This window comes from Emydura macquarii, unplaced genomic scaffold (genome assembly GCF_026122565.2).
Source record: "Emydura macquarii macquarii isolate MOO-44397 ecotype Brisbane River unplaced genomic scaffold, CSIRO-AGI_Emac_v2 contig_3671, whole genome shotgun sequence".
Taxonomy (NCBI): domain Eukaryota; kingdom Metazoa; phylum Chordata; order Testudines; family Chelidae; genus Emydura; species Emydura macquarii.
The window spans coordinates 5,243,193-5,270,641 of NW_027133808.1; the positions used below are offsets into that span (position 1 = coordinate 5,243,193).

The 27,449-nt window shown below is 39.8% G+C and overlaps 1 protein-coding gene across 1 annotated transcript in view; it reads left to right on the top strand.

Moving 5' to 3' along the window:
- The window catches only part of NALCN (sodium leak channel, non-selective), a 346,536-nt gene that overhangs the window by 83,322 nt on the left and 235,765 nt on the right, over positions 1–27,449 (top strand). Inside the window, exon 7 of the mRNA XM_067536921.1 lies at positions 16,143–16,297. Within this exon, the coding sequence (XP_067393022.1) occupies positions 16,143–16,297 (155 nt within the window). The remainder of the gene's footprint in view (positions 1–16,142; positions 16,298–27,449) is intronic.

Below are 27,449 nucleotides of genomic sequence, written 5' to 3' on the forward strand. Positions count from 1 at the left end.
AGACAAATAATATATAGACAGTAGGAAAATACCACAGAACTAATATATTCATAGAGTTTAAGCTCCTCAGGGACCATTCAATTGTCTAATCTGAGCTATTGTATATCACAGGCCATTAAGTTTCATGCAGATACCCCCACATTGAAGCCAGTGAGTTGGGTTTGGGTAAAGCATGTCTTTCAGAAAGACATCCAGTCTTGATTTGAACACAGCAAGAGATGGAGAATCCACCACTTCCCAAGGGAATTTATTCCAGTGGTTAATCACCCCCCACTATTTAAAAAATTGTGTTTAATTTGAATTTGTTTGGCTTCAGCTTCCAGCCATTGGTTCTTGTTATGCCTTTCTCTGCTGGTCTACGGACTCTTTAGCAGCCGGCATTTTCTCTGTGTGAGGATACTTATTCAGTGTAATGAAATCACCTCTCAATCTTCTCTTCTGATAAATTAAACAAAGAACTCTTTAAATATCTCAGGGTAAGTCATTTTCTCCAGCATTTGAATAATATTTGTGGCTTTCCAGCTTTTGAATAATATTTGTATCCTCTCCAATGTAACATCCTTTTAGAAATGGTGGACAGCAGAACTATATGCAGTTTTCCAGTATCAGTCTCACTACTGCCCACGCAGAGGTCAAATCACCTTCTTACATTTACTCGCTACTCCTCTGTTGGTATATCTGAGGATCACATTAGCCTTTTCTGCCACACCTTCTCACTAGAAGAACTCAACTGGTGTCCGCAATGACCCCTAAATATCCCTAAATATTTTTTTAAGAGTTACTGCTTTCCAAGATGCAATGCTCCATTCTATAGGAATGGTCTGCACTTCTTGTTTCTTGATATATACGTTTGCATTTGACTATATTAAAACTAGTGCTGGTCAGAAAGCTTTTGTTGAAATAGTTTTCTGTTGGAAAATGCCACTCCGGCAAAAAAGATTTCCCACAAAAAATATATTTTCCGCAAATGATTTTTCATTTCATTTTAGTAAAGTTTCAAAAAGTTTGTTTCTAACAATTTTCATTTCAGAATTCATTTTATGGGCTTTTTCATTTTTATATTATTTTTATCATTCTTACGTTATTTCATAACATGTTAGGAGTAGTAGTCCACATTTCATGTCAGATTATGTCATAAGAGTTGAAATAACCTGTTACTTTATTTTATATTGTCATTAAGTATTGAACTTTCATTATGACACTTTGATTTAGAAAATAAGATGTTTCAATCTATGTTAAGTAATATCCATCCTTTATTTTTTTTAAATGAATATTTTGACTATTTTCATATTGTGGCATGATCTGATGTCATATTATGCATTGTTACTACTGATTTTTTGTGAATTAACGTGGAAACATTTTTAAAACTATAAAATGAAATAATTGAAATGAAAATTTCATTTTGAATCAAAATTTTCAAATTTTTCTGACATGAAATTTCCAAATGAATTTTTTTTCAGAATTGGCTTCACAGGAAATTTAAAAAATATTGTTCCAATTCAGAAAGAAAACAATTTTCAAAATATAGACATTTCCAGCAAAAGGGAAATTCTGAGATTTTCCCAGATCTTATTAAAATGCACGTTGTTTAAATGAGCCCAGGTTACCAAGTGATCTAGATCTCCCTGCCTCATAGTTATTTATCACTCTGCCAATCTGTGTTATCTACAAATTTTATCAGCAGTGATTTTGTATTTACAACTAGATCACTGATGAAAATGTTGAATAGCATCAGGCCTAATACTGATTCCCCTGAAACACTCCCATTCTGGATGATTTCCAATTCGCATCTGCTCTTTTTTTAGATCTATCATTTAGCTAGTTCTAAATCTATTTAACATGTGCTCTATTGATATTATTGATCCCAGCTTTTTAATTATGATGTCATATGTTTCTAAGTTAAATATCTCACTAAAGTATAAGTATATTACATCTACACAGTTACCTTAATCAGCTAAAGCAAGAAATCGGAGTTGAGACAAATCTTATTTTCCAACAAATAACTATGTTGACTAGCATTAATTATATTCCCATCCTTTAATTCTTTAGCACTTGATTCCTGTATCAGCTTTTTCTTTTTTTTGTTTTTTTGCCCAGAACTGATGTCAAGTAAATTGGCCTACAGTTTCCTGGCTCATCCTGTATACTTTTCTTGAATGTTGGTATTCCAAGATTTATTAGAAATTAGCATCACCAGGCCAAAGGTCTACTCAGCCAACTCTTTTAGTTATTTTGGCTGCCAGTTATTACCCTGATGATTTAAAAATATTTATCTCTTCTAGATTGTGTCCAGCATCCTCTTCAGTTGCTAATCTTTTGGTAATGGAATCTACATTTTCCAAGTTAAAAAGTAAAATATGGAACATTGCCAAGCCTTAGCCATAGACTTCTTTGTGTTTGGTAGGAATACCCCTTAACTCATGAGTTCTTGGAGGTGTGAAGAAGCACAGTTCTTGAACCTCAGTCCATGGGCTGGCCTCAAACCATATACACCATCTGTCAGCTCACTGCTACCATCAGGGATTGTGGGCTGGTAAACTGTAGCTCACCATAGGCACCACCCATGGAGCTTTCAGTTAGAGATGTCCATCCAAAGACTTTCTGTTTAAGCCAGAGGAGACACAGGAATTTCTCTGAGCAACTAGGTGAATCCCTGGCTGGCTGCTACATTGGACCTTGCCTTCTTGCCTGACTCCTGAGCCCTGCCTCATTCTTGGTTCCTGCCCTTCTGCCTTGTTGGATACCTGCTTCTACATCCCATCCTTGGCTACTGACTCCAGCTCTGACCCTTGACTTGATTCCTGACTCTGGCTCTGATTTTTGGCTTGACGCTTGACTCTTGACTCTGTCTCCATCACTGATCTCCATTTCCTGGCTTCTGTTCTCACAGATAGGCCTGACTGCAACTGCTCTGACCATGAGGTCTGACTATCTACATCCTGGACTATGACAATTTGCTTGGACCACCAACCCCTTCAAGTGAGGTCCAGCCGGGTATGGACCCAGCAGAGCTCCCCCTAACCAAAGAACACTGGTGCTATGAACTAATGTCTGACCTTCACACAAACAACCAAGCTGTGCAGGCACAGATTGCTCAGCTGGTCACTGAGACTCAGGCACTGTAGGGGCAGGTCCATCAACTCTGTGTAGAGAACAATGTGCTCTGGGTCCTACTAGCCACATCACCCCCAGAGCTGGGACCAGTCATTCCCCTCCTCGTGTGCTTCAGTAGAGATTGTTCTACTGATAGGAGATTGGGGCTTGGTGAACCACTGCCACCTCTTGTTCTTGTTATGCCCTCAGACATATTTGTCTGACCAAGCCAATATAGGCCTGATAATCAGCCTTCTGACTAGGATGGCATTGGTCTGGGCCTCCCTCGTGCTGGAGGCCAGCAGTCCGGTACTGTCTAGCTGGGTCACTTTCCACTGGGAAATATCAACCATCTTTGGTGACCTCAACCAGACTCGCACTTGCAAGACACCCTTATGGAAGCTCCAACAAGGATCAGGCACAGCCACCTCCTATGCAGGACACTTCTGCCATCTCACATTGGACAAAGTGAAATAAGGCAGCCCAGCTGTTTCAGTTTCAACGGGGTCTGCAGGATGAGATCAAGGGTGAGCTGGCTAGTGTTGTGATCCTGGTGGATCTGGGTGTATTTATCAATCTTGTGATCTGTATCTACAATCAGGTGAATGAATGGCAGGAAGAAAGAAGATGGGAGACATGGGAGTCACGTTTACCACTGCTGGGTCCTGTTGAGCCGATAGGTCAATCTGGTACGTCAACTGCTCACTCCCAAGGAAAGGAAGCACTGGTGACATTTTAATCTGTACTTCTACTTTGGCAAACTGGGTCACACTATCTCTGATTCCCCCTCGAGGAACCCAGACAGAAGAGGTCTGGGAAAACAAGCCAGCGCAGGCCTGGTAAAGGGAACTGGCATGAACACCTTGACAAAATGTCCCTAGACCCCTTCATTTACCCTCTCTGCTCCCCCAGTGGCTGCGCTTAGGGGAGTTTTCTGAGGTGATTGCTCCCTGGCAGAGGGCTGTTTCTTTTTTCTCCTTGCTAGAGAGGAGGGTCTGTCTGGAACAGTGGTCAGGCTCTCAGGCAACCTCTGGATAGGGCTTTATGGGCTCAACCTCTAAAAGTCAATTGCCCCTTCATGGGGTTTACCTTCCACCCCTCTTCCTGGATTGCATTACTTGGCTGTCAGCCAGGGTGGCTCTGAAAGCAATGTGGTCTGTGGCTGTCTCCTCCTTGCCCAGTCTGCCTCTATTACTGAGTCTCTTCATGGAGCAGCCTTCTTCCTGATCACTGCCCTATGATAGGCTTCCCCTTATAAGAGTCTCCTGTGCTAGGAGGAGCAAGCTGTGCAGATGCACCTCATTAGTGCATTACAGACCAAGATGAGCTCGTTAGCCTCCTCCTAGCCACTGGAAGGGTGTGTCCCTTCAGAGTTCCCAAGTCTTCAGCCATGGTCCTATCTTGACTATGTGCTGAGTGCCAACACTGCATTTGAAAGTACCAGTGATGTCCCAGAGAGCACCCTTTCAATCTCTCTGCAGCAGGCCCTCATTGTCTTGGGTGCAGTGGATAACTTTATCAACTGGAAAACAGCCCAGACCCTGCAGATTGCCTTAAGGCCCAAGCCTGTTCCAAACTTAGTAAAGACAATTGATGTGCCCCACTGACCTCCAGGCCAGTGACCATGGAGACTTTGCCTCTGGAGGTCACCATGCAAAGTCACCAAGAAATGCTGCAGTTCAGTGCCATTCACTCCCTGCATTTTCTCCTGATCCTGGGTATTTCTTGGGGACCCTCCAAAACCCTCTCATTCACTGGCACAAACTAAGGTTCAGCTTCTATTTGGAATACTGTCAGCAGCACTGCTTGACCCCAGGAAGTAGAGTGTGCACAGCAGAGCCCGTTGGTCCCAAGCTCGGGTAGCTGGCATGACGGACTCTCCCACTGATCCCCAGCCTCAGCTTCCACCCCTGCACAGTGACTTTACTGATGTATTCGAAAAAAAGAATGCAGACATCCACACCCCAAGAAGAGGGGATTATCACTGCCCAATAGAGCTGCAGTAAGGAGCGAAAATTCCATTCGGTCATATTTATGCCAGGTCTGAATCTGAACTGACCACCCCCACATTTACCTCCAGGAGAACCTGGCCAAGGGCTTTACTTGCAAGTCCACCTGGCCTGCCAGGGCCCCAGTCCTCTTTGTTAAAAAGACTCAAATAGTTCATTGTGTGAAGTATTGAACACTGAATCAAGTCACTATTAGACACCAGTACCGCCTCTAATTCCTGAACTATTGGACTGTGTGGGGCCGCCCTGATATACACAAAATTGGACCTTCGAGAGTCATATAACCTAGTATGTATTAGAGCTGAAGATCCACTTAGGATGGAAAAACCTGTTTTGGACATTTTCAATACCTTGTGATGCCTTTCAGTTTTAGCAATCCCCCGACATGTTTCAACATTTTATTAACCACATGTTCCGGAATGTTCTGGATTGTATGTGGTGGTATACCTGGACGACACACTTATTTTTTACAGTCAACATACTATGCATATCCATTCCATCCTTGGCTATGACAGCATGGCCCTATGCTAAGCTGGAGAAGTGCGTTTATGGTCAGGCCTACATAGAATTCTTAGCATTCATCCTATCCTCTGGGGATCTTGAGATGGACTCTTGTAAGGTGAAAATGCCCCTTGAATGGGCAGCTCCAATGAATGTCTGAGAACTACAGTGCTTCCTGGGACTTGTGAATTTTTATCGGCAGTTTATCCGGCAGTTCTGAGTGCATTGCCCCTTCTCTGCCCTACTCTGCTAAAATACCAAGTTTCTCTGGTTCCCAACACCCAACAGGCCTTTGAGCAATCGAAACTTACATTTATCTCTGTGACTAGACTGGCTTATCGAGACACCACACAAGCCTTTATCGTCAAAGCTGACTCTTCTAACATGGTGATCAGGGCAGTACTTTCCCAGACACATGGCCCCCAGCAACTATTATACCTCTGTGCCTTTTACTCCAGGAAACTCACTCCCACAGAATAAAACTATGAGATCTGGGTAAAGAACTCCTGCCTTTGAGGAATGGTGCCACTACCTGAAAGGAGCTCAGTATCCCATCCAAGTGTACACTGAACGTAAGAATTTTTAGAATTTTTGCATAAGGTCAAAGCCCTCAACCAACAGCAAATTTGATGGGCTCTGGTTTTTTTCCACATTACAACTTTGTAATCGCCTATTGTCCAGGAACCAGAAATAGCAAAGATAACATTATCTAGGAAAGGAGAACCGTACACTGTGATGAGCTTGAACCTCGAAACCTCCAACATTCTTAAACCTCATAACTTCCTGGGCAAAGCCCCCTGCCAAGAACTGCTTGCCCTGATGATCTCTTCAGACAAGTAGGAAGCCATAAAAAGGGAATCCCATGACATCCAAGATGGAATGTCCTATGTGAAAGGACCTTCAAGGACCTTCTGGACCTTCAAGAATTACAGCCTTGCAAATATGCCCCAAATCACCTTTGCCAGGACTTTTTGGCGGATTCAAGGCCCAATGCCTAGTTCCTTGTCTCTGTTGGTGGCTTTGCATACAAGCCACAGTGCAGGCCTATGTACCGCTTGTAATGTGTATGCCTGCTCTAAGGCATAGCATGACAAACTCCTTGGCCTCTTCCACCCTCCCAAAACTCCATCTAACCCTTGAGCAGTCCTAGATTTCATAGTAGAGTTACTCAAGTCCAATAGGTTCACAACTATTCTGACCAAGGTGGACACCTCACCAAGATGACACATTTCATTCCTTGCATTGGCCTACCCTTCTCCTAGGAAATCATCCAGCTTTGGGTGGATCAAGTTGTCCACTTCCATGGCCTTGCAGAGGACATTATCTGTGATTGCAGTACACAGTTTATCTCCAGCTTCTGGTGTGAAGTCCTCTGAATATTGGGCATTCGCTCCTGTCTCTTCTCTGCCTATCACCATCAGTCAAATGGTCAGGCACAAAGAACAAACCAAATTTGGAACAGTACCTATGGAGCTATATAAACTACCACCAGTACAACTGTACCAAGTTTGTGTACAATAGTGCGGAACATGCGTCTTCATGACAGAACCTCTTTTGTCACCTATGAATTCCCCCTTGATTTTACCCAGAACTACCCATGCAGCAGCCTTAGACTGGGTGCAATAGATCCATCAGACCCAAGATAACATGACAACCTATGTGGAGGAGGCCAAAAGAAGCTACAAGCAACATACAGACTACCAACAACATGAAGGGCCCACTTTTTCCATAGGTCAGATGGTGCGGCTTTTAACCAAACGTCTGCACACAAACAGGCCATCTCATGCACAGGACTACCAGTTCCTGGACCCCTATTAAATTTGCTGCAAAATCAGTCCAGTTACTTTTGGACACCTCCTGCCCCAATCTCTCCAAATCCACCTGGTGTTTTACATATTGCTTCTAATGCCCCATTCACAGAGCATATTTCCTTATCGCTATCAACTGTCCTCCCCCTGGTTGATACATGTTAAAGGTCATCATGAATATGTCATCCTCAAGTTCCTTGATACGAGAATGAGACTGGGTAAACTCGGGCATTTGATAGATTGTGAGAGTTACATTCCTGACAAATTCTCCTGGGACTACAAAGAAAATGTCCATGCCCCTATGCTGATAAAAACTTTCCACAAAACACAGTCAGGAAAACACAGCCCACTGATACTCAGAAGATGCCCAAAAGGGGGGTGATGTGAGGGATTGCATCTCTTGAACCCAGGTCCCTGGGTCCCCAGGCAGTTCTCAGAGCACAGCCATCACCTGACAACTTTTTGTTACCAACAGGGAGTGTGGGCTGGTGGACCATAGTTCACCAGAGGCACCAACCACAAAACTCCCAATTGGAGGAGACATCCAACTTCTCTGATTGGCTGAGACTCACTACTTAACCCAGAAAGAGGCATAGGCAGTTTTCTGGGCAGCTAGGTGAATACCTGGCTGGCTGCTACATTGGACCTGCTGTGTTCCTGTCTTTCTGTGCTGTTCCTGGTTTCTGTTCTTCTGCCTATTCCAGATCCCTGCTTCTGTGCCCCACCCTTAGCTATTAACTCCAGCTCTGAACCTTGGCTCAACTCCTGATTCTGACTCTGGCCCTGAGCCTTGGTTTGGCTTGATTCTTGACAGCATCGCTTTTTCTGTCACTAACCTCTGGTTCTTCGCTCCTGGCTCCTGCTCTTACCATGAGGTCTGCCTGCGAGATGATGGCATGCCCAGCCCTATTATATAATGTAACAACAATAATAATACATTTAGATAAGCCTTTTACAGAAAAGGTTCAGGAAGCTTTATAATTTGAATGCAATTATGAGGCACATTAAACATGGACAGTATTTCTTTGATTTTATTTTAAAAGATAAAACAGATTCTGCTATCAGAATATATTTAGGAAACTGTTTCTCAAACCACAGAGATAAAGGTTTCAGCCCTAAGCATGTCTAAAATATCTGAAATAAACCAATGCATAGGAAACAAAGTCTGACCTTAGAGAATTACGGGAATAACAAATCAGAGAGAGAATCGTCTCTGGAAATTAATTATTCCTACACAAAAATTCTTTGAAATATTTCCAAATGCTAACTAGCAGCAATGAATAGATTTCAAAACCATTGAAATATCAAATAATCTGAAACCTGTAATGACTGTGGAAGTAGCATTCTGTTTTGGATGCAGTTTTTTCCCCCCACACAAACTGGAAGATCCAATGGGTGAAATTTTCAAAAGAGATCAGTATCATCTTAACTGTGCTCCATTAAAACTTATAAACTCCCATTGACTTGAGTGACAGCAGAGTGTAACAGAGTTTTACCAACACTGAGCAACCCTTGAAAATCCCACCCAATTATAATAATTACATGACAAATTATAGAAATGACACTAGCATTAATAAACATATCCACATCCTTGTTGAGCAAGGGTCAATCGGTGATTATTATGAAGATGATAAAATCAAGTCTGAAGATTATACCACAACACTAGCATCCTTACAACTACCCTAGGCCCTACTGGTATTTTTGTTGGGTCTTCCAGTAAATGTAAACTACAGTATAAAAAGGAAGTGTTACATTTCCCACTTACTTAATAAGTCATGTGCACAGTAGATGCCTTCCGGAGAAAATGGACTTGATTGCATTGGTACAATAAAATTTGGATCACTTAGTATGGAAAAAGTCACATTTGAAAAGACAATCAGAAGGAAATTTACTTGGGCACTTGGAACACTTTTATGGAATAAATAGACAAATCTACGAACAAACTTTGGACCCTTTCTTTCTTTCTGAGCAAGGATTTAGCCAGAAAGCGGACACTTTTATTTGGATGAATTTTGGATGAAATTAAGGAAACACCTTAATATCCACATAATGAGCAGTTTTGTAGTTAGTAGTTTGAGCCACACTAAGCATCTGTTAGGTCATATATTAAACATAAACATTAATAAAACCTCCTACATATGTACAGGGTTGCATGGCAAATGTTGCCATGGGAATCTTAATCTTCAATTTCTTGACTTTTGTGGTTATAGAATCACAGCATTTAACAGTGCATGAACAATGACATTTTTGCAATCTTTGTCACTTACCTCAAGTAATGACAGATGCTAACAGAAACATTTATATTAAGAATTCAAATTCTGTTTATTTTAGATTTATCACAGTAACAAATTTTGAATTTGACTGGTGATAGAGAGAAGACTTACAGTATAATATGGATGTGTATAAAAAAGTGAAACCTAAGAAAAGAATGGTTCTGTCTCATGATGTGTACATGACTAAGAAATAGGCAATGAAGACCCATTTTAGACAGTTCTTCCTGGACAGAAAAATTCACTTACACAGCCATGTAAAGTAGTATTTTCTGTGTACATCTAGTGAAATATGACAAATGTTTCACATTTAAGGAAGAGTGCTGTTTTAACAATGTCTCTTCCCAGTTTTAACTAAGCAATAGATCAACTCAGAATTGACAAATACATTGTTCTAGCTTTAAGATATTTGATTTATGCTATGTTGCTGTAGAATAAAAGGAACCTATTTAGTAGTTTTCTATGCACTTAATGTTTGTTAAAGAGATTCTTGACTAGAAAACCAATTGCTATGCCCTAAAATTGAAAGGTCAAAAAAAAGTTCAGAACTTTATCTTGCTCATTGACAGTAGAACCCAGAGTCTTTCAGCTGTAAAGCCTGGACCTATTTGCAGGATGAGGAGTTAAATCTGGAATACAAGGGCTCTTTGTTACCATCCAACATCTGTTCTATGATTTATGTGAAGAACTTTCTGAAATTTTACTCTATCCTCCTGGGCATTTAGTATCCTTCAGCATTTTGGTTTAGTGTGACTTTGAGAAGTGCTGTTCAAACTACCCCTAGGTCATTAATGAAAATGATATCACAGAACCCATTACTAATTCCTTTGAGATCCCAGTTAATATTGCCTCCCATTTGTAAACTATACAGTTAATAATTACTACTTTTTCATGATCTGTCAGACAATTTTTTTGCCTCTTGATGGAAGAGGAATAGGAGGGGATGCCTAGATGTGGAAGAGCACATATTCTTTTCCAGCAAGTACGTCTGGGGATCCTTGCCAATTTGATCAGTTTCTTCCACATCTCCCCCCGTTCTGAGATGAGTGGATGGGGTGAATATTTGTGCAGATTGCTGAGGCCATTACAGAAGTATACGTCAATATAGCTGTATTGATGTAGCTATAGCAGGGCACGTAATATAGACACATTGCACTGTTATATAGCATAGTTTACACTAGTGCAGTTGCTCTGGTAATTTATTAAATTCTGTTGTACCAGTGTCAGCGTGTTTTCAGTATAGTGCATCTACCATAGGGGTTTGTACTGTTATATCCAAATCCACATACTTTCACTGCTGTAAATTTTTGCAAGTTTTCCTAATGTTGATCCTAAGATATTCAGAAACTATCAAAATCTTTAATGAAACTCAGCAGTACTTGGAGCACAGTATTCTCCTTCTCTACCAAGACCTCAGTGCAGCAAAGCGCTCAAGTACTTACTTAAATTTAAGCACATGCTTAACTCCCATTGAAGTCAATGGAACTTAAGGACATGATTAAGTACTTTGTTGACTAGAGATGTACTTAAAGTTTAGCAAGTACTTATGTGCTTTCCTGAATCAGGGCTCAAATCAGGAATTGCACTAAGAAGCTATTACATTTATTTAATATCAGCTTTATTTAAAAAACACAGGTTAAACATCACCAACTAATTTCCTTTCATTAAAGTATTTACTTTATAGGTTTACCCTAGCTATAGGTTATTTGAAAACCAAGATTGGCAAAATCTTAATCAATTCTGAAAAGTTTTAATCAGAAGGCTTACTTTACTACAGTAAAGTCCAAATTAACCTGCATTCCCATGCACGTTCATTGAAGACTATATGAACGCTGCCATGTGATAAACTTTTATTACTGACCATCTACTTCTGCTTCCCGGACAGCACAAAATGAACTCAACACACTGTAAAATTACTGCATGTCATTCACATCAGTCATTGCATTCAGATAGCAGGACTACCAAGTCATTTGTCAGTCACTATATGGTGGCTTAGCCTAACTGTTAATTTGCAGACTTTAATAGATTTTTTTTATGCTCTATTTTCTTGCAAAAAGGATGGAGTCATGGGGTGTGTTATGTTGAAATTTTGAAGTGTGTGTGTGTAGTTTACTGAAGACTAGGTCAAAGTCTTGGAGCTCTGATCAGCATAATCAGACCAATACAGTTATATTGGTATAATCCCCCTTGTGGAAACTCTTATTCCAATATAAAAGTAGGTTTTGGTTTTTTTTGGTGTCGTTTAAACCCATTCCTAAACAACAGAAGCTAAAACAAACAAAAAAAAAAGCCCTCTTATTCTGGAGAAGGAGAGTCCATAAGAGGAATTATAGCACTATAACTATATTGGTTTACATTCACACCCTTGATTACCACCAATATAACTTTCTCATACAGACAAGCCATTCATTAGAAATTTAAAATTTGGAAAAATCATTGAAACACAATGTTTCTTCTTAAACATCAACTTAATGTAGTTTCTCTCTTCACAGCTCTGTGTGAATGGCAGTAGCCTATTTGCTCCTCTTTATTCCCCCCTTCCCTCCAGGTCTTGATTAATTTCTCCTGTTATGGTCCTCAAGAGCTGGATCAGCTTCTCCTCCTAATCTTGCCTCTGGAACCAGTGGCCACATCCAAAGAATTCTAAGTCATCTACTTAAGAGTATTCTTGCCTTTTTGTATCCTGTTGGGTTACCTAACCTAAACTTCTACTGAATAGCCTTCTGGAGTAAAGTGGGCAACTTCTTTTTCCCAATTTCAGCATCAGTTCACCAAGATATTTAAGCATGTGAACAGATACTTTAAACAATGAATGCTCATACTCATGTCAACGGGTCTACTCATTTGTGTAAAATTAGGCATGTAGTTAAGTACCTTGCCAAATTGTAGCCCCAGTCTCTCTCTCAGGTTACTTGCCCTTTTGCCATTCTTTAATTTGTAGTTACGGACAGCCAATTAACTGTCCATTAACTTTTCAGAACAATCATCAATCTCTGGTCCCTACTCTGAAGTAGCTACGACTCTGTTCTTTTACCTCACATTCTTACTCAGACAGTGCTGATTGGTGTCTGACCAAAATAAACAATACACACGTCAGTCCCACATCTCCTCAAAATTTACACTTGGTGAGATGATCTTAGAAGGACTGAAAACTTCTTGTTCTTGCCATGGGAAACAACATGCATAATCAGTTCTTTAGCAACTAGCCTCATGGCTGTGTTACTCTTAGTATCTACGTGTGTTCAGACACGTATACTTCTTTTACATTCTTGCATTAACATGCAACAAACTTACTAAAGCTATTTAGTTGCTCCTCATTTCACCATACTGAGCACATTCTTTGCACTTTCATTAACAGAGTCCATTATTACTTGTGTCAGTAATTTACCTGGTACAAAAATAACAATATTCCTATCTCTTTCTTATTAATCCTGTTAAAGATAATGGAATGCCAGAATGAAAGCACTGGTTATAAGTGACCTTATTCTGTTCTTGGTGAAGAAAATGAAGTTAGTAGAAAATAGGTCGAAGGAATTAAAAGTCAAATCGCCTGCGGTATTTTCTAACTTGTTAAATGCCAAGGTCAAAATACTTTCCTGAAAGCACGGCCCTAACAAAAGAGCTGAGCTCAGAGAATGTCTGGCTGTCTCTATCCTTACCACTCTGGCTGCTTAAAAGAATTACTTGGCCACAGTAGTAATGAAAAAGGGGCAGTGGACTGGCCTTGCCATGTGTACCATGTCAAGACACAATTGTTCATATTGCCCTGCAGGTGTATATGGGGAGGTGGAGCTGGGAAGAATCCTCTTCTCTGTGCCAAAAGGTGCCAACCCCCTGGCTGTTACCATAATCTTGCGCTGCAGTAGCCGTCCCCAACTGCAATGGAGTTTAACTGATGGATATACGTGGGCACCCTAGCTTGGTGTCCAACGCCCATGTGCTGGGTTAGTTCTGCCTCGTTCAGAGGTTTCCACAGCTGATTGGCTTGAAAGATGAAGCATTTGCACCCAAAGACTTTGAAAACCATGCAGATCATGTAAAAAATTGTGTTATTTGTAGAGCTATAAGAATGAAGTCTTTAATTGTACATGTAAGAATTTGTAATTCTATAAGTTATCAAGTCCCCTGTTCAGTGAGGTACTTAAACACATTACCTAATGGAACTGCTCAAGTGATTAAAGTTAGGCCATGCTGCTGTACTTTGCTGAATCAGAACCTTAGTAAATATTTAACATTTCTAGACTGTTGGCACATCAGGAAGCAATACCATTTAAACCATTTTTCACCTAAATTCTGTGTAGTGTTCTTGTCACATTGAGAGTTCTGTCTTGGTATACTGTACTTCACAAGAATACAAATGCAGTCTCAGTATATATAAGCTTCTCAGTGATGTTGTCTTGGGTGCAAGACCCAATGTACCAGACAGAGTTCTGCTTCCTTACTGTAAAAATGATTTTGACTTTGGAAGGGAAGGCAGATAGATTTCTCCAGGAATGGGGTTGAAAACCGTTTACCATAATGTAGAGAGTAGATGCAATGTGGAAGTGACCTAGGTTTAAATGAAACATTTGAAAATTAGTGTCCTGCATTGTAATGACTGAACAAGCAGTACTTTTAATAATATTCCCTAACACAGTTAGTCTCCTGGTCTGGGAGATGAGATTTCCTAATGCAAAGCACAATGTAAAATTAATTAGTTCTTAGTGGCATGAGCTCTGAATCTGTTTGTGCCAATGAATTAATTTTCACTGCTAAGAATATTCATAAAATGTTACCATGATAATCCTATAGTAGAATGTCTATCTGCTGTACAATATCAAAGTACTTATACTGTGTATTAAAATATTCTAGTATGAATAATTTACATAATTTACATACCTTGTTACATGTTTAAATCTTTGCATGCCATACGCTGACCATGTATTTAAACATGATGAAATGAGCATACATATGCTTGTATAGACATCTGTGCACAGAACTAGATTTGCAAGGTGTTTTTAAAAACTGGAGCAGAGATATGTATGTTTATGCAACTCTTTCTGCACCATGCAAAAATGGATGAAGAATGGTTGGAACTACAGTTGTTTCCCTGCCTAAAGAAAATTGTTCTGGAAGCTTCAGTTTCACCTTGACAAATTTAGATTTATTTTTTAATAATGCATGTGGTGCATGAAAGCAAAAACAATAAAGTACTTAAAGCCTCTCTTCACCCAATGTAGTCATCAAAATGCCTCTGGGAATTAGATTAAAAGAAGAGGAATTTTAGAAGGATCATAAGGAGTAATATATCAAAGAGCAGACTAAAATTTGTTCGGAGCAGTTCCTCTTTGGATGACACTTGGGAACAAGTTATGATAAACATACAAAACTCCTCAAATATTTTGGAGTCTTGTAAAATGATAAAAAAAGTCAAATGCACAAGAGCCAGTTGTAGCCTATAATAGATAAGTTATATAATCCACCACCTCTCTAGCAATAGGCTAATTGCACACAGCAATTTAATGGGCAACTGTTATTTATTTACATCCCTTAGATACATAACTGCAGTCTGAAATTCGTATGAATTTTATTAACCATTGCTAATTTTTTATCTGTTCTTGAGATTTTACGTGTATAGATAGCCAACTCATCCTAACATTAGATCATTACATACAGTCAGACATTTCAATTCTATAAAATGTATTGATAGATGTTTGGCTATAATAGCAATGTCAAAGGTTTACAAAGATTTACTAGTTCTGTGGATAAAATATATTAATGAAACAGAAAGGATGGATGTTAAGGCACTGGAGTGAGACTTGGGAGATCTCAGTTCAATTCCCAAGCCTGCCACAGATTTCCTGTGAGACTTGGGCAAGTAACTTAGCATCTCTGGCTGGAATTTCTAAAAAAGGCTAAGAGAATTGGGTGCCCAACTTCTAGTGAATTCCAATGGGAAGTGGTTATCCAACTCCTTTGAAAAATCTCAGCTTTTGTGCTTCAGTTCTTCCCTATATGCAAAATGGGGATAATATATCCTCTCCCCCACCCCCATTTTTGGGTATATTTTGATGTATCTTCTGTGGGTCAGGAACTGTTTCTTACTGTTAATATTTATGATTTTTATTGCCATATGTGTTTGCACAGTGTCTTGCACAATGGGGTTCTCAGCTCAGTTGGGGGTCTCTAGATAGTAGTATGTGACTGCTGTTATTATGACTGCTGTTATTACTACTGCTGCTAATGGAAGGGAACTTCAGTCTCCAGATATGTTAGTCTGATCCTTTCTGTGAGCACTGAATTCACTAAAATAAATTGTTTTAAATAAAATAATTTCACAGGATATAAAATATTGACTTTTCATTGCAAAATAACCTTCATTAATAATGAATTTGGTACTCAGTTTTTATATGATTAACTTTTATATTTACTGAGTTTATCTAAGTATCTAACTATTTATTTGATATTGTATTTTTTCACAGAAATGTAACCTGGAATAATTTAGCTATCCCAGATACCCACTGTTCCAGAGAGTTAGAAGAAGGTTACCAGTGTCCATCAGGATTTAAGTGCATGGACCTTGAAGATCTGGGACTAAGCAGGCAAGAGCTGGGCTACAGTGGCTTTAATGAGATAGGTCTGTCTTACTGGTAAAATCCATTTCAGTATCCATTTAAAAATGTTTATGAAATAAGTAGAACAGACAGATAAGATCGTTCATATTTGTACAGTGAAGATACGAAGTGAAAACAGTATTCTCCTGTACAACTACAGCACAGACTAGTAAAAACAATTATATCGATTTTCTTTTAAATTGTCAAGTCATAATCTATTTTTACAGAGTCTGGAATCCCAAAGCTTAAATAATTTTATAAGAACATCTTCTTTTAAGGAGGGGCAACAGTTTGTTATTGCAATATGCAAATGAAATGATTAACGTGGATTTCTTACTGTTTGTGATTAATTTTAGACTATTTAATGGTTTCATAATCTGTCATGTTTATCTTTCAGACTAAACTTTTGGTGCAATGTTTTTCTGTAATAAGGTTATAGATGGTGCCAGCAGTAATGAATACATTAGAATAATTGACATATGTGTAAATTTAAGGAACACTACTAACTCATGCGGATAGAAATTAGACTGGCAATACTCCCAACTCAAATGGTTCATGAGTTATGGAAGAGCTAGTATGACATTTCTTGGATTCCCCAGGTTTGAGGGAACCACAACGAGGGGCATTACAACTTCAAAGACCATCTCTGACCAAATATCTTACGTATTATAGATAGTGACTCCTATAGCTAAGGTTACCCAACTCTATGGCTAAGGTTACCCATTATAAGAACCTGTCTTCAGTGGTTTATAATTTTGCCAATTTGTAATGGTTAGGCTGAAATTTTGCATCTGGGTGTCTGACTGAAATTTTTGGAAAACGTCTATATACTGATAACCAGGAGTTGTTTAAACTCTGGGTCCCCCTGCCTTTCATAGTGATGGTACTAAAATAATAATAATAAATAATAATAATTAACAAAATTCCTGAGTCATTAGTAGAAGGCCCTATGATATTTAACATTTTTATCAATGACCTGAAACACAATAGAAAATAATGTCTGATACAGTTGGGAAAGTGCTAAATAGTGAAGAGGACCGGTCACTGATACAGAATGATCTGGATTGTTTAGTAAAGTTGGGCTCAAATAAACAATATGTATTTTAATATGGTCAAAAGATCTAAAGTTATACATCTAGGAAAAAGAACGGTCATATGTAATGTTATACATCCAGGATGGGGGACTCTATCCTGGGAAAACATGATTGTGCAAAAGACTTGGGGGTCCTGGTGGATAACTAACTGAACTTGAACTCCCCGTTGAAGCTAGACAGATTCAGACTGGAAATAAGGTGCAAATTTTTAACAGTGTGGGTAATTCACCATTAGAATGATTTACAAGGATTGAGGTTGATTCTCAATCGCTGTCAATTTTTAAATCAAGATTGGATGTTTTACTAAAAAAATATGCTCTAGTTCAAACAAGAATTAATTCAGGAAAGTCATATGGCCTATGTTGTACAGGAGGTTAGACAAAATGATGATAATTGTTCTCTTCAGGCTTTATAATTTCAAAATCTATGAGGGTTCAAAAAGGCTCCTCTATGCACACAGGTAGGGTTAGAGGACTAATGTCACCTGTGGCTGCGTTCCTTAGATTTCTCTCCCAGTTCCTTGCAACTTTATACCCTTCTCCTATTCTCTAGTTCAGATTATGCACACTTACGTTGCGTAGTACCTTACTCCATTAGAAATCCCATTGATTTAAATGGGGGTATGCCTAGCATAAAATACACAGTGACAGATTCTACAAATTGAGTAGTGTTTGTGTGTGGGGAAGGTCTAAGGAAGGATACATACAGAACAATTCCTTTCATCCTGCTGTACCTCAGGCAGGCTTAAAAGGAATCATTTATAAGAGTATATGCATTTGAGACCCCTCAGCAGCCCTTATAGCATGTAATGCCGCAACTGTTACCTTCTTCCCCAACTCCAAGAAAGGAGTCAAAAATAAGCCTGATCTTATCAGCTCCAAACTCAACTACATCTTATTAATATACTAGTTAGGGATCCTGGGTAATCCTCATTATGGCAAATGAAGAAACCCTTTTATCTCCTAATAGCTAATTGGCCAAAGCCAGGAATGTATGGGAGGTAATATAAAGCTGTGAATTTCCTAAGGTTGATTATATTGTGTTGTATTCTGAAAAAATATACTGAAACATAAAAGATCTGTGCAATTTACTATAATCAGTCAATAAATGTGAAGAAAAAAAATGAGTGCTACATTGCAGGACCTGTTCCTTTAATAGATAAAACTTTTTAAATGGCCTAGCTTTTTAGTTTGAGATTTAAAAAAAAAAAAATACTTGGATTATAAAATCCACATACCAAACGTCTCTAAGGCCCTGATTCTGCAGACACCTGTGCACTTGAGTAATCCTACTTAACTCAATAAAAGCGCTCACTTGCATAAAATTACTCACATGCATAAGTATTAGTTACAGAGCAAATTGATATAGTGTCAGTTAAAGGCTTCAGTAGTCTTCCCTACAATTTACAAATCCCTTTGAGTCAAACGCCGTAGTAAATAAATGTTTTGCAGTGTCACATGAAGATCAGCAAAGTTTAGGTTCTTTCAGAATGTGGCTGAGAATTAATTCAAGATTCTAGGAGCCTTCATGAAAAATACCCTGTCCGCACTGCTATAAAAGAGACATTGAAGCATCTCCATGGAGCTCAACTGTTGGCATAAGGCAGGATAGAAAGAGCATCTCTAAGACAATGAGGACCTGAACTGTGTAAATCAGAACCAACATTCAGAAATTAACTGGAAACCAGGCAGATTCTGTAGCACAGGTGTAATATGATGTCTGTGAGAAACATCACTATGTAAATGGGAGGATGCATTTTCTACTAGTTGAAGTTTTTGGGTAGTTTCTAAGTACACCTTTAGTAGATTCTTGCAGTGTGCTCTAATCTGGAGGTGAAAAAAGTTATGGACAACCACAGCAAAGTCTATATCCAAGTGGAAAGTTTGACATCTCCTTCCCAAAAGTAGGCGAGCTCTTTTGAATACTGCTACTCCTTTATCATCTATAAGTAGCCAGGATCTAACAAGATCCTTAGATTATGCACTCTAATAAAAGGCAGAGTATCTCTCTCAGCTGAGGTGGTATGTATATATTAATTCCTTTCCTTTCTCTCCTCTGGATGTTTCTCTTGGACAATGAGAATTTCTTCACTTTTACCTGAATTGAGCTCTAGACAGCAATTTATCATCCTGGTCCCAATTGAGACTTAAGATATTAGAGAAACTTAGAGACTGCATCCTCTGCATCAGAGAGAAAGGAGGTATAGATCTGAGTACCAATAGCCGTGCGGACCAAACTACTGCACTAAATCTCCCAGCTGCCTTACATACACATTGAACAGGATGACGACAGAATAAATATTGTAAGAAAACATGTGACAGGGCTCTATTCACCATGGTGGTGCCTCTTGCTGGCCATCATGGGGACTAGCTCCACAGGTATATACGCCCTCTTCTGATGGTGCCTTGCCCGCCATCACATCCACTCTGTGCCACATTACTCCAGGGACCATAGTGTCCTTTTCATGACATGGCCCTCCAGCCATATCACTGTGTGTGAGACACGCTGTACCCTCTGTACATCCTTATAGTGGGATTTGTGTATCATTCATGTTCACCCGTACAGTGTATTGTCTAACGCAAAGTATGTCATGTAAGCGACATCAAGGACTGCGAGAGACTGAAATATTAATCTTAAATCAGAATGTGAGTTATATTTTAGTTAATCGTGATTAACTCCTCGACTCATTTATTAATCTTTTGGTTTATATTAATCTGACTTGGAATCACTTAAAATCTTGCTGTAGTCAATAAACTTCTTTGTTTGTTTTATCAGAAACAGTGCATGTGGATTGAGTGTGTGCAGAGACCTCGCTTAGAGGGACAGAGCTGATGTAGATCAATTTCTTTGATAAATTGATGGACACGTGTAAATGAGCTTGCAGGGTGCAGTTCTCGAGTTGCATCTGGGACTGGGGGTATTTGCTGGGGATCTATCCCATGAGTGGCTAGCCAGAAGCCCTTCTTCACTAGGCCAGGGACCTATTACTCTCAGGAGGCTGGGCTTGGGCCGCCCAGGAGTGGGTGGTTCACACAGCGAAGCAGGGTAAGTCGGGACTCAGAAGTGAAGAATTGGGGTGACACAGCTACACACCAGTCCAGATTGCAGGGGTGGGGGGAACGTCACAGTGGCACAGCGAGCCCAGGGTATATGCACAGCTTGCTCTGAATGAGGTTCACACTTTGAGCACTGGTATTTGTGATTTTGAGTGAGCCTTAAATACAGTGGCTCAGAACAGTCAGGAGGAGATCACAGATTGTTATTTTCTGTTTCTCTATTTCGGGTGAGGAAATAAGCACAGGGAAACATAAAAATGCCTACCAGCAAGGCAGCTGAAAACTTGGAGATGGCTAGGCTGCATGCCCAAGAGAAAGAGAGAGAACGTGAATTTCTAAAGTGGCAAGCAGAAATGAAGCTTAAAGAAGCAGGGAAGGCCAAGGAAGCTGAGGCAGCTGCACACTGGTGAGCTTTGGAGGTGAAGCGGTAAGAAGAGGCTGCGGCCAGGGAAGCAGAGGAAGCCTCATACTGGCACGCCTGGGAAGCTGAGGAAGCCACCCACCGGCATGCCTTGGAGTTAAAGCAGCAAGAATTGACTTTTGCTGCAGCTAAAGAGGCTGCAGAGAGATCCAAAGGAGCTGAAAAAAGAGCTCACTGGAGATTCATGGAGGACAAAGAGAGAAAATACCAGCTGGAGATGATGGACAGAAATGGGAGCATCCCAGGGGTTCCTATGTCCCCAGTGTCTCATTCCACACCTAAAGCACCCAGCTTTGATAAGCTGTGTCCTGCTTACAAAGAGAGAGACTGCATTGAGGAGTACTTCCTACTTTTGAAAAGCTTGCGTACTCTGGATGGAAAGAAAGTCTGGGACTAACTACATGAAAGGGTCCATAAGGCTACTGAAGGGTGAGAAGGGTTAAACCAACCAACCACGAAACCAGACTGTCTGAACAAAGGGCGTGGTATAATGAACATACTTGTAAGCGCCCATCTATGATAATATATTTGGTACTGCTGCTAAATTTTGTGATGGAGATTAGAATATTCATGTTAAACCTTGTGGTAAAATGTATTATGCATAGATTTCTGGAAAAAGCCTGTGATCGTGCTAAGAATGGCAATCGGGGAAACTGAGGCATCAAACTCATTGCTTTGATGGCTAAGTATCAAGAGAACCCCGATGTTCTGCCCCCTGACTAGCTGGTGGCTAACCCTCCTGCAGTTCTGTAAGAGGGGAGGTGTGATACGCTGTACCCTGTGTACACCCTTAAAGTATGATTTGTGTATCATTTATGTTTACCCTTATAGTGCAACTGTGTGTTGTCTAAGGCAAAGTATGTCATGTAGAGTGTTTTTGGAATGCTCATGACATACTGAACATTATTGTTCTGGTAGCATGTTTCCTGCAATGTCATACATATGTGCAGATATAAAACTCTACTATGTCATATCCCTAAATGTGTATCTCACATGGTTTGAATAGATGCAGACAACACAAAGCGTTGTTTTCATGTCCAGCAGAGGCATGCATACAGGAACAATGGACTAGCCTAAGCATCTGTGAGCACTTTGGTTCAAGTGGAAGAAACCATGCCCATTGCCAGACATGGCCAATCACCTGACCCAGGGGGTGTTGAGGAAACTTGTTAAAAGCTGAGGGATCTTTGTCTCGTGGCTCTCCCCGGGAATCTTTCTCCCAAGCGACATCAAGGACAGGCAACTACCCGCAGGGAGGGGGAGCATGGTTGCAAGGCGCATCACAACCAGCCTGTATCGTAAACTGACACCATAGAAGCTAACATCATGGATTGAAAGAGACTGGAATATTAATCTTAGTTTAGGATAAAAATTATCTTTTAGTTAATTGTGATTAATTCCTTGACTCATTATTAATCTTTTGCTTTATATTAATCTGATTTAGATTCACTTAAAACCTTGCTGTAGTCAATAAACTTTCTTGTTTTATCTAAAGCAGTTTATGTAGATTGAGTGTGTGCAGAGACCTCACTGAGGGTGACAGAGCTGGTGCATTTCAATTTCTTTGATAAATTGATGGACAAGTGTAAATGAGTGTGCAGGGTGCAGCACTGAACCCTGCAAGATAGCAGTTCCCAAGGTTGCATCTGGGACTGGGGGGTGTTTGCTGGGGGTCTATCGCATGAGGGGCTGGCCAGAAACACTTTCACTAGGCCAGGGACCGATTACTTGCAGGAGGCTGGGCATGGGCTGGCCCTGGAGTGGGTGGTTCACACAGCAAAGCGGGGTAAGTCAGGGCCCAGAAGTGAAGAATTGGGGTGACACAGCTACACCTTTGCTCTCACCTCAGGGCCTCCAGGCACTGCTCTGTCCTAGGTATTGGCATTCTTTCCTCTTGCTAGGAGTCCAAAATTTCCTCCATCAGCTACAGGCAGCTACTTATCCTGCTCTGCCCTGCAGCTCTTCTTAGATGGGCCTTACTGGCCCTGATTGGCTGCTCCATGCAGCATCTTTCTGATTGGCTGCCCCCCTGCGCAGTCTCCCTAAACTGCTTTTAATCTTTATATGCCAGTGTGGGGCAGACACTTCATCACAACGTGTTGCCATAGAACTTTTGCTCAACACTGGGTCTTTTTATGAGAGAAAAGACTAGAGCCTCCCATGCACCATTCTTTCTCTCCAGAGCTATGCTAACACCACTGCAATATCAGTGTTATAAAAGGCTACTGATAGAACTAAAAGAATCAGCATAGATACCTTGGCCAAGTGCAGCTAATCAAGCAATAAGAGACCAATACACTATAATAGAGGCTCAGATTAAATGTATACCCCAAACAAAAACAAAACCGTAAGAGGACCAAATAATGCCACTATGACTAAATAGAATAAAAGGTGATTAGAAGCAAAAAGGCATCCTTGAAAAATTAGAATTCAAATCCTACTGAGTAAAAAAGAAACAAGCAATTTCTGGGAAGTCAAGCGTACAAGTATCATTAGGCAGGTCAAAAAAGAATTTTTAAATACATCAGAAGCAGGAAGTCTGCCAAGCAATCAGTGCAGCCACTGGATGATCGGGGTGGTACAGGAGCATTCAGGGAACAGTAGACCATTGCAGAAAATCTAAATGAATTCTTTACATCAGTCTTACTGAAGAGGATGTGAGGGAGATTCACATATTTGAGGTGTTGATAGAGGAGGTTTTGGTACAAACTGATTAATTAAACAGCAATAAATCTTCAGGACCAAAGGTATTCACCGAAGAGTTATGAAGGAACTCACATATAAAAGTGCAAAACTATTAACTGTGGTATGTAACCTATAACTTAAATCAGCCTCTGTACCAGATCACTGGAGGATTACTAATGTAATGCCGATTTTTTTAAAAAAAGGCTCCAGAGGCGATCCTGGCAATTACAAGCCAGTAAGCCTAACTTCAGCACCTGGCAAATTGGTTGAAACCAAAATAAAGAATAAAATTTTCAGAGACATAAATGAACACAATTTGTAGGGAAAGAGTTGAGAGAAATCATTCTTCACCAATCTATTAGAATCCTTTGAGGGAGTCAAAAACATGTGGGCAAGGATATCATTCTTCACCAATCTGTTAGAATTCTTTGAGGGAGTCAAAAACATGTGGGCAAGGATGATCCAGTGGATATAATGTAGTCTGACTTTCAGAAGGTCTTTAATAAGGTCCCTCATCAAAGGCTATCTTGCAAAGCAAAGCAGTCATGGGATAAGAGGGAAGGTCCTCTCATGAATCAGTAACTGATTAAAAGACAGGAAACACAGGGTGGGAATAAATGGTCAGTTTTCAGAATGGAGAGAGGTAAATAGTGGGGTCCCCCAAGTAGTGGGACCAGTGCTGTTCAATATATTCATAAATGATCTGGAAAGAGGGGTAAACAATGAGGTGGCAAAGTTTCCAGCTGCTACAAAATTACTGAAGATAATTAAGTCCAAAGCAGACTGAAGAGTTAGAAAGGGATCTCACTAAATTGGGTGACTGGGCAGCAAAATGTCAGATGAAATTCATTGTTGACAAATGTAAAGAAACGCACACTGGAAAACATAATCCCAACTCTACATACAAAACGATGGGGTCTATTTTAGCTGATACCACTTAAGAAAGAGAACTTGGAGTCATTGTTGATAGTTCTTTGAAAACATCCACTCAATGTGCAGTTGCAGTCAAACCAACTAATAGTATGTTAGGAACCATTAGGAAAGGGATAGTTAATAAGACAGAAATGCCATAATGTCACTATTTAAATCCATGTTACTCCCACACTTTGAATACTGCATGCCGTCTTGGTTGCCCCATCTCAAAATATATTTTAGAATTGGAAAAAGTACAGAGAAGGGCAAGAAAAATGATTAGGAGTATGGAATAGCTTCCATCTGAGGTGAGATTAATAAAACAGGGACTATAAAAGCCTGAAAAGAGATGACTAAGGGGGGATATGATAAAAGTCTATAAAATCATCAGTAGTATGGATAAAAGGAATAAGGAATGTTATTTACCTCTTCATATAGTACAGGAACCAGGGGTCACCCGATGAAATTAATAGGCAACAGTTTCAAAACATATTAAAGGAAGTACTTCTTCACACAACGCACAGGTGGAACTCATTGCCAGGGGATGTTGTGGAAGCCAAAAGTATAGCTGGGTTCAAAAAAGAATTAAATAAGTTCATAGAAGATGGGTCCATCAATTGGCTATTAGCCAAGATGTTCAGGGACGCAATCCCGTGCTCTGCGTTTCCCTAAGCCTCTGACTGCCAGGAGCTGGGAATGGATGATAGGGGATGGATCACTCATTAATTGCCTAGCTTTGTTCATTCTATTTGAAGCATCTGGCATCAGCCACTGGAGGAAGACAGGATACTGGGCCAGATGGACCATTGGTCTGACCCAGTAGGGCCATTCCTATACTCTTATGTTCAAAATTGTCTCTGTACAATAGCCAAGTCTTTAACCTTATTGAAAGTTGTCTAAGGGAATCTGAGGATATCCGGTAATGTTAGAAATGTTTTGCCACAATCTCCTTAATAAGATTCCCCAAATCAAGAACGTTAGAAATAGGGCAATAATTGGCAAGTTTAGCACTATTTTATAACTCTCCTGTTGATGATGCACCTTACATGTCAACAGGTAACGAAATTATTTGGTAGACTTTTTGTTAGTTCTATTATTTTATTTTATAAAAGCAATGATGTTTTACTTGAAGATATTATTATAGAGCTTGTCCTGTTCATTCCTGAAATGTGTCATTATAACAATGATAAAGGCACAGCAATCTAGCAGTTACCATATCATTAATGCTACTTCATTTACTGTAAATCAGTACAAGTTATGCACATTTGATTTTAATAATTTTTATTACAAATTTAAAAAATAAGAAAAGAAAAGTGAGATTTCTGGCAAGTTTGCTATGGAATAAGGACCACATTCTGTGCTTTCATAAGTGGATGCAACACTACTGAATTTCATAGAGATTTACCAGTTTGCACCAGGGATGAATTTGGCGCAAAAAGGGCATACTGTGAGGAGCATACAATATAGTTGTGTATGGTGGAAGATCCCTTACTTTTGGGCCTTATCCTGCTTCCATTGAAGTAAATAGATTTGACATGAATGGGGGCAAGACTGAATCTGTACAATGGAAAATTAATATAAGATTTGGCATTTACCAAGGGATTTTATTGTAATAAGCATATAATTCTGTTTTCCAATTTTGTTTTATTTTTAAATGAAGTACAATTCTTACCCATCCTAAAAGTCTTCTGTGCTGTTCTCTGATGTGCACGTGCATACTGGTCATCACTGTTCTCTGCACCATCTTGAGAGGGCTTAGGAAATACGTCTGTCCACTTCCCTGGGGCAAGAAGAAGTCTTCCTGGGCAAGGGCTGTCCAAATACAGAGTTTAAACTTTTTTTCTAAAAAAGAAAAAAGCTATTTAGGGAAGGAACCATCTTAGTGTTGTGTGTTTGTACAGCATCTAACAGAATGGGGCCCCAGTCCATAGGCTCCTAGGTAGCGCCATAATACGAACAATAATAATGCCCTGTGTTGCTGTTAATAATTGTGAAGATAATATGAACCAAGTGTATGGTGTTATCTTTCTAAATCTCTAGACCCCTTTAGTGCCTCTGCTACCCTTCAAAGCTTTCCCAGTTTGGAAACAAACTATGAAATTGACAAAAATGGTCACTTTCACTTTTGCTATTGGAAAAATCTGTGGAAAAGAGTGAAACCATCAAGAGCCAGGTCAGTTTCATCTGAGCAACTTAGGGAAGGTACGAACAGTGGCAGCAGAGCAAAAGGAATAGGTTATCAAAGACTCCCCAGATCCACAATCGTCTTAGCAGTCATGAGGTTCTGGAGTGGGAGGGAATAGCAGCAGTGGTGACAAAGAGAATAAATAACTCAGGGATGTGGGTAGCTCAGCTCCTCACTATTGACCAGGCCTAAATGGTACAATCTGGCCCTTCTGTTTCTCAGTCTAAGCTGATTTTGATGTGGGTTCCTATATTAGAAAGGTTGACATTTCTTATATTAGATCATTCCTGAGAAATGAACCCACTAAAAGTGTCAGGTGCATTCATATTTGGCCTCTGTCACTTATGTCTTATTTTTACTGTCTTGTCCTCAATTCATTCTCTGGTCTTATTAGCTCAATACGGTGTGACAAATATTATGATAGTTTCATGAATTGTCCCAACACAGTGGACTGAATGTTCAGAAAAATGTCCTAGTACATGGGTAAACCCCAGTGATTACCTGTCTAATTAAGCATGTGATTGCGTATGCAACTACTTTAACATTTTCAACAGTCATCACTGAAGAACATAAAGACTACTGTGAACCTAAATGAGAGCACAGAAATAAATGGGAGGGTTGGGGGTTATGACCATTCAACTATATTTTCAACATAATAACTTGTCTGAATGTACATCTAAATTTAGTCAGTATAGTTTTATATGTAACTAATCATGATTCATTTATATACATCACTGCATAATTAGCAAGGTGTGGTTTTTTTAGTGGGTGTTTTGTTGCAGTGTTGAGTTTATTTTTTAATTTGCTTTCCTCCAAAGCTAC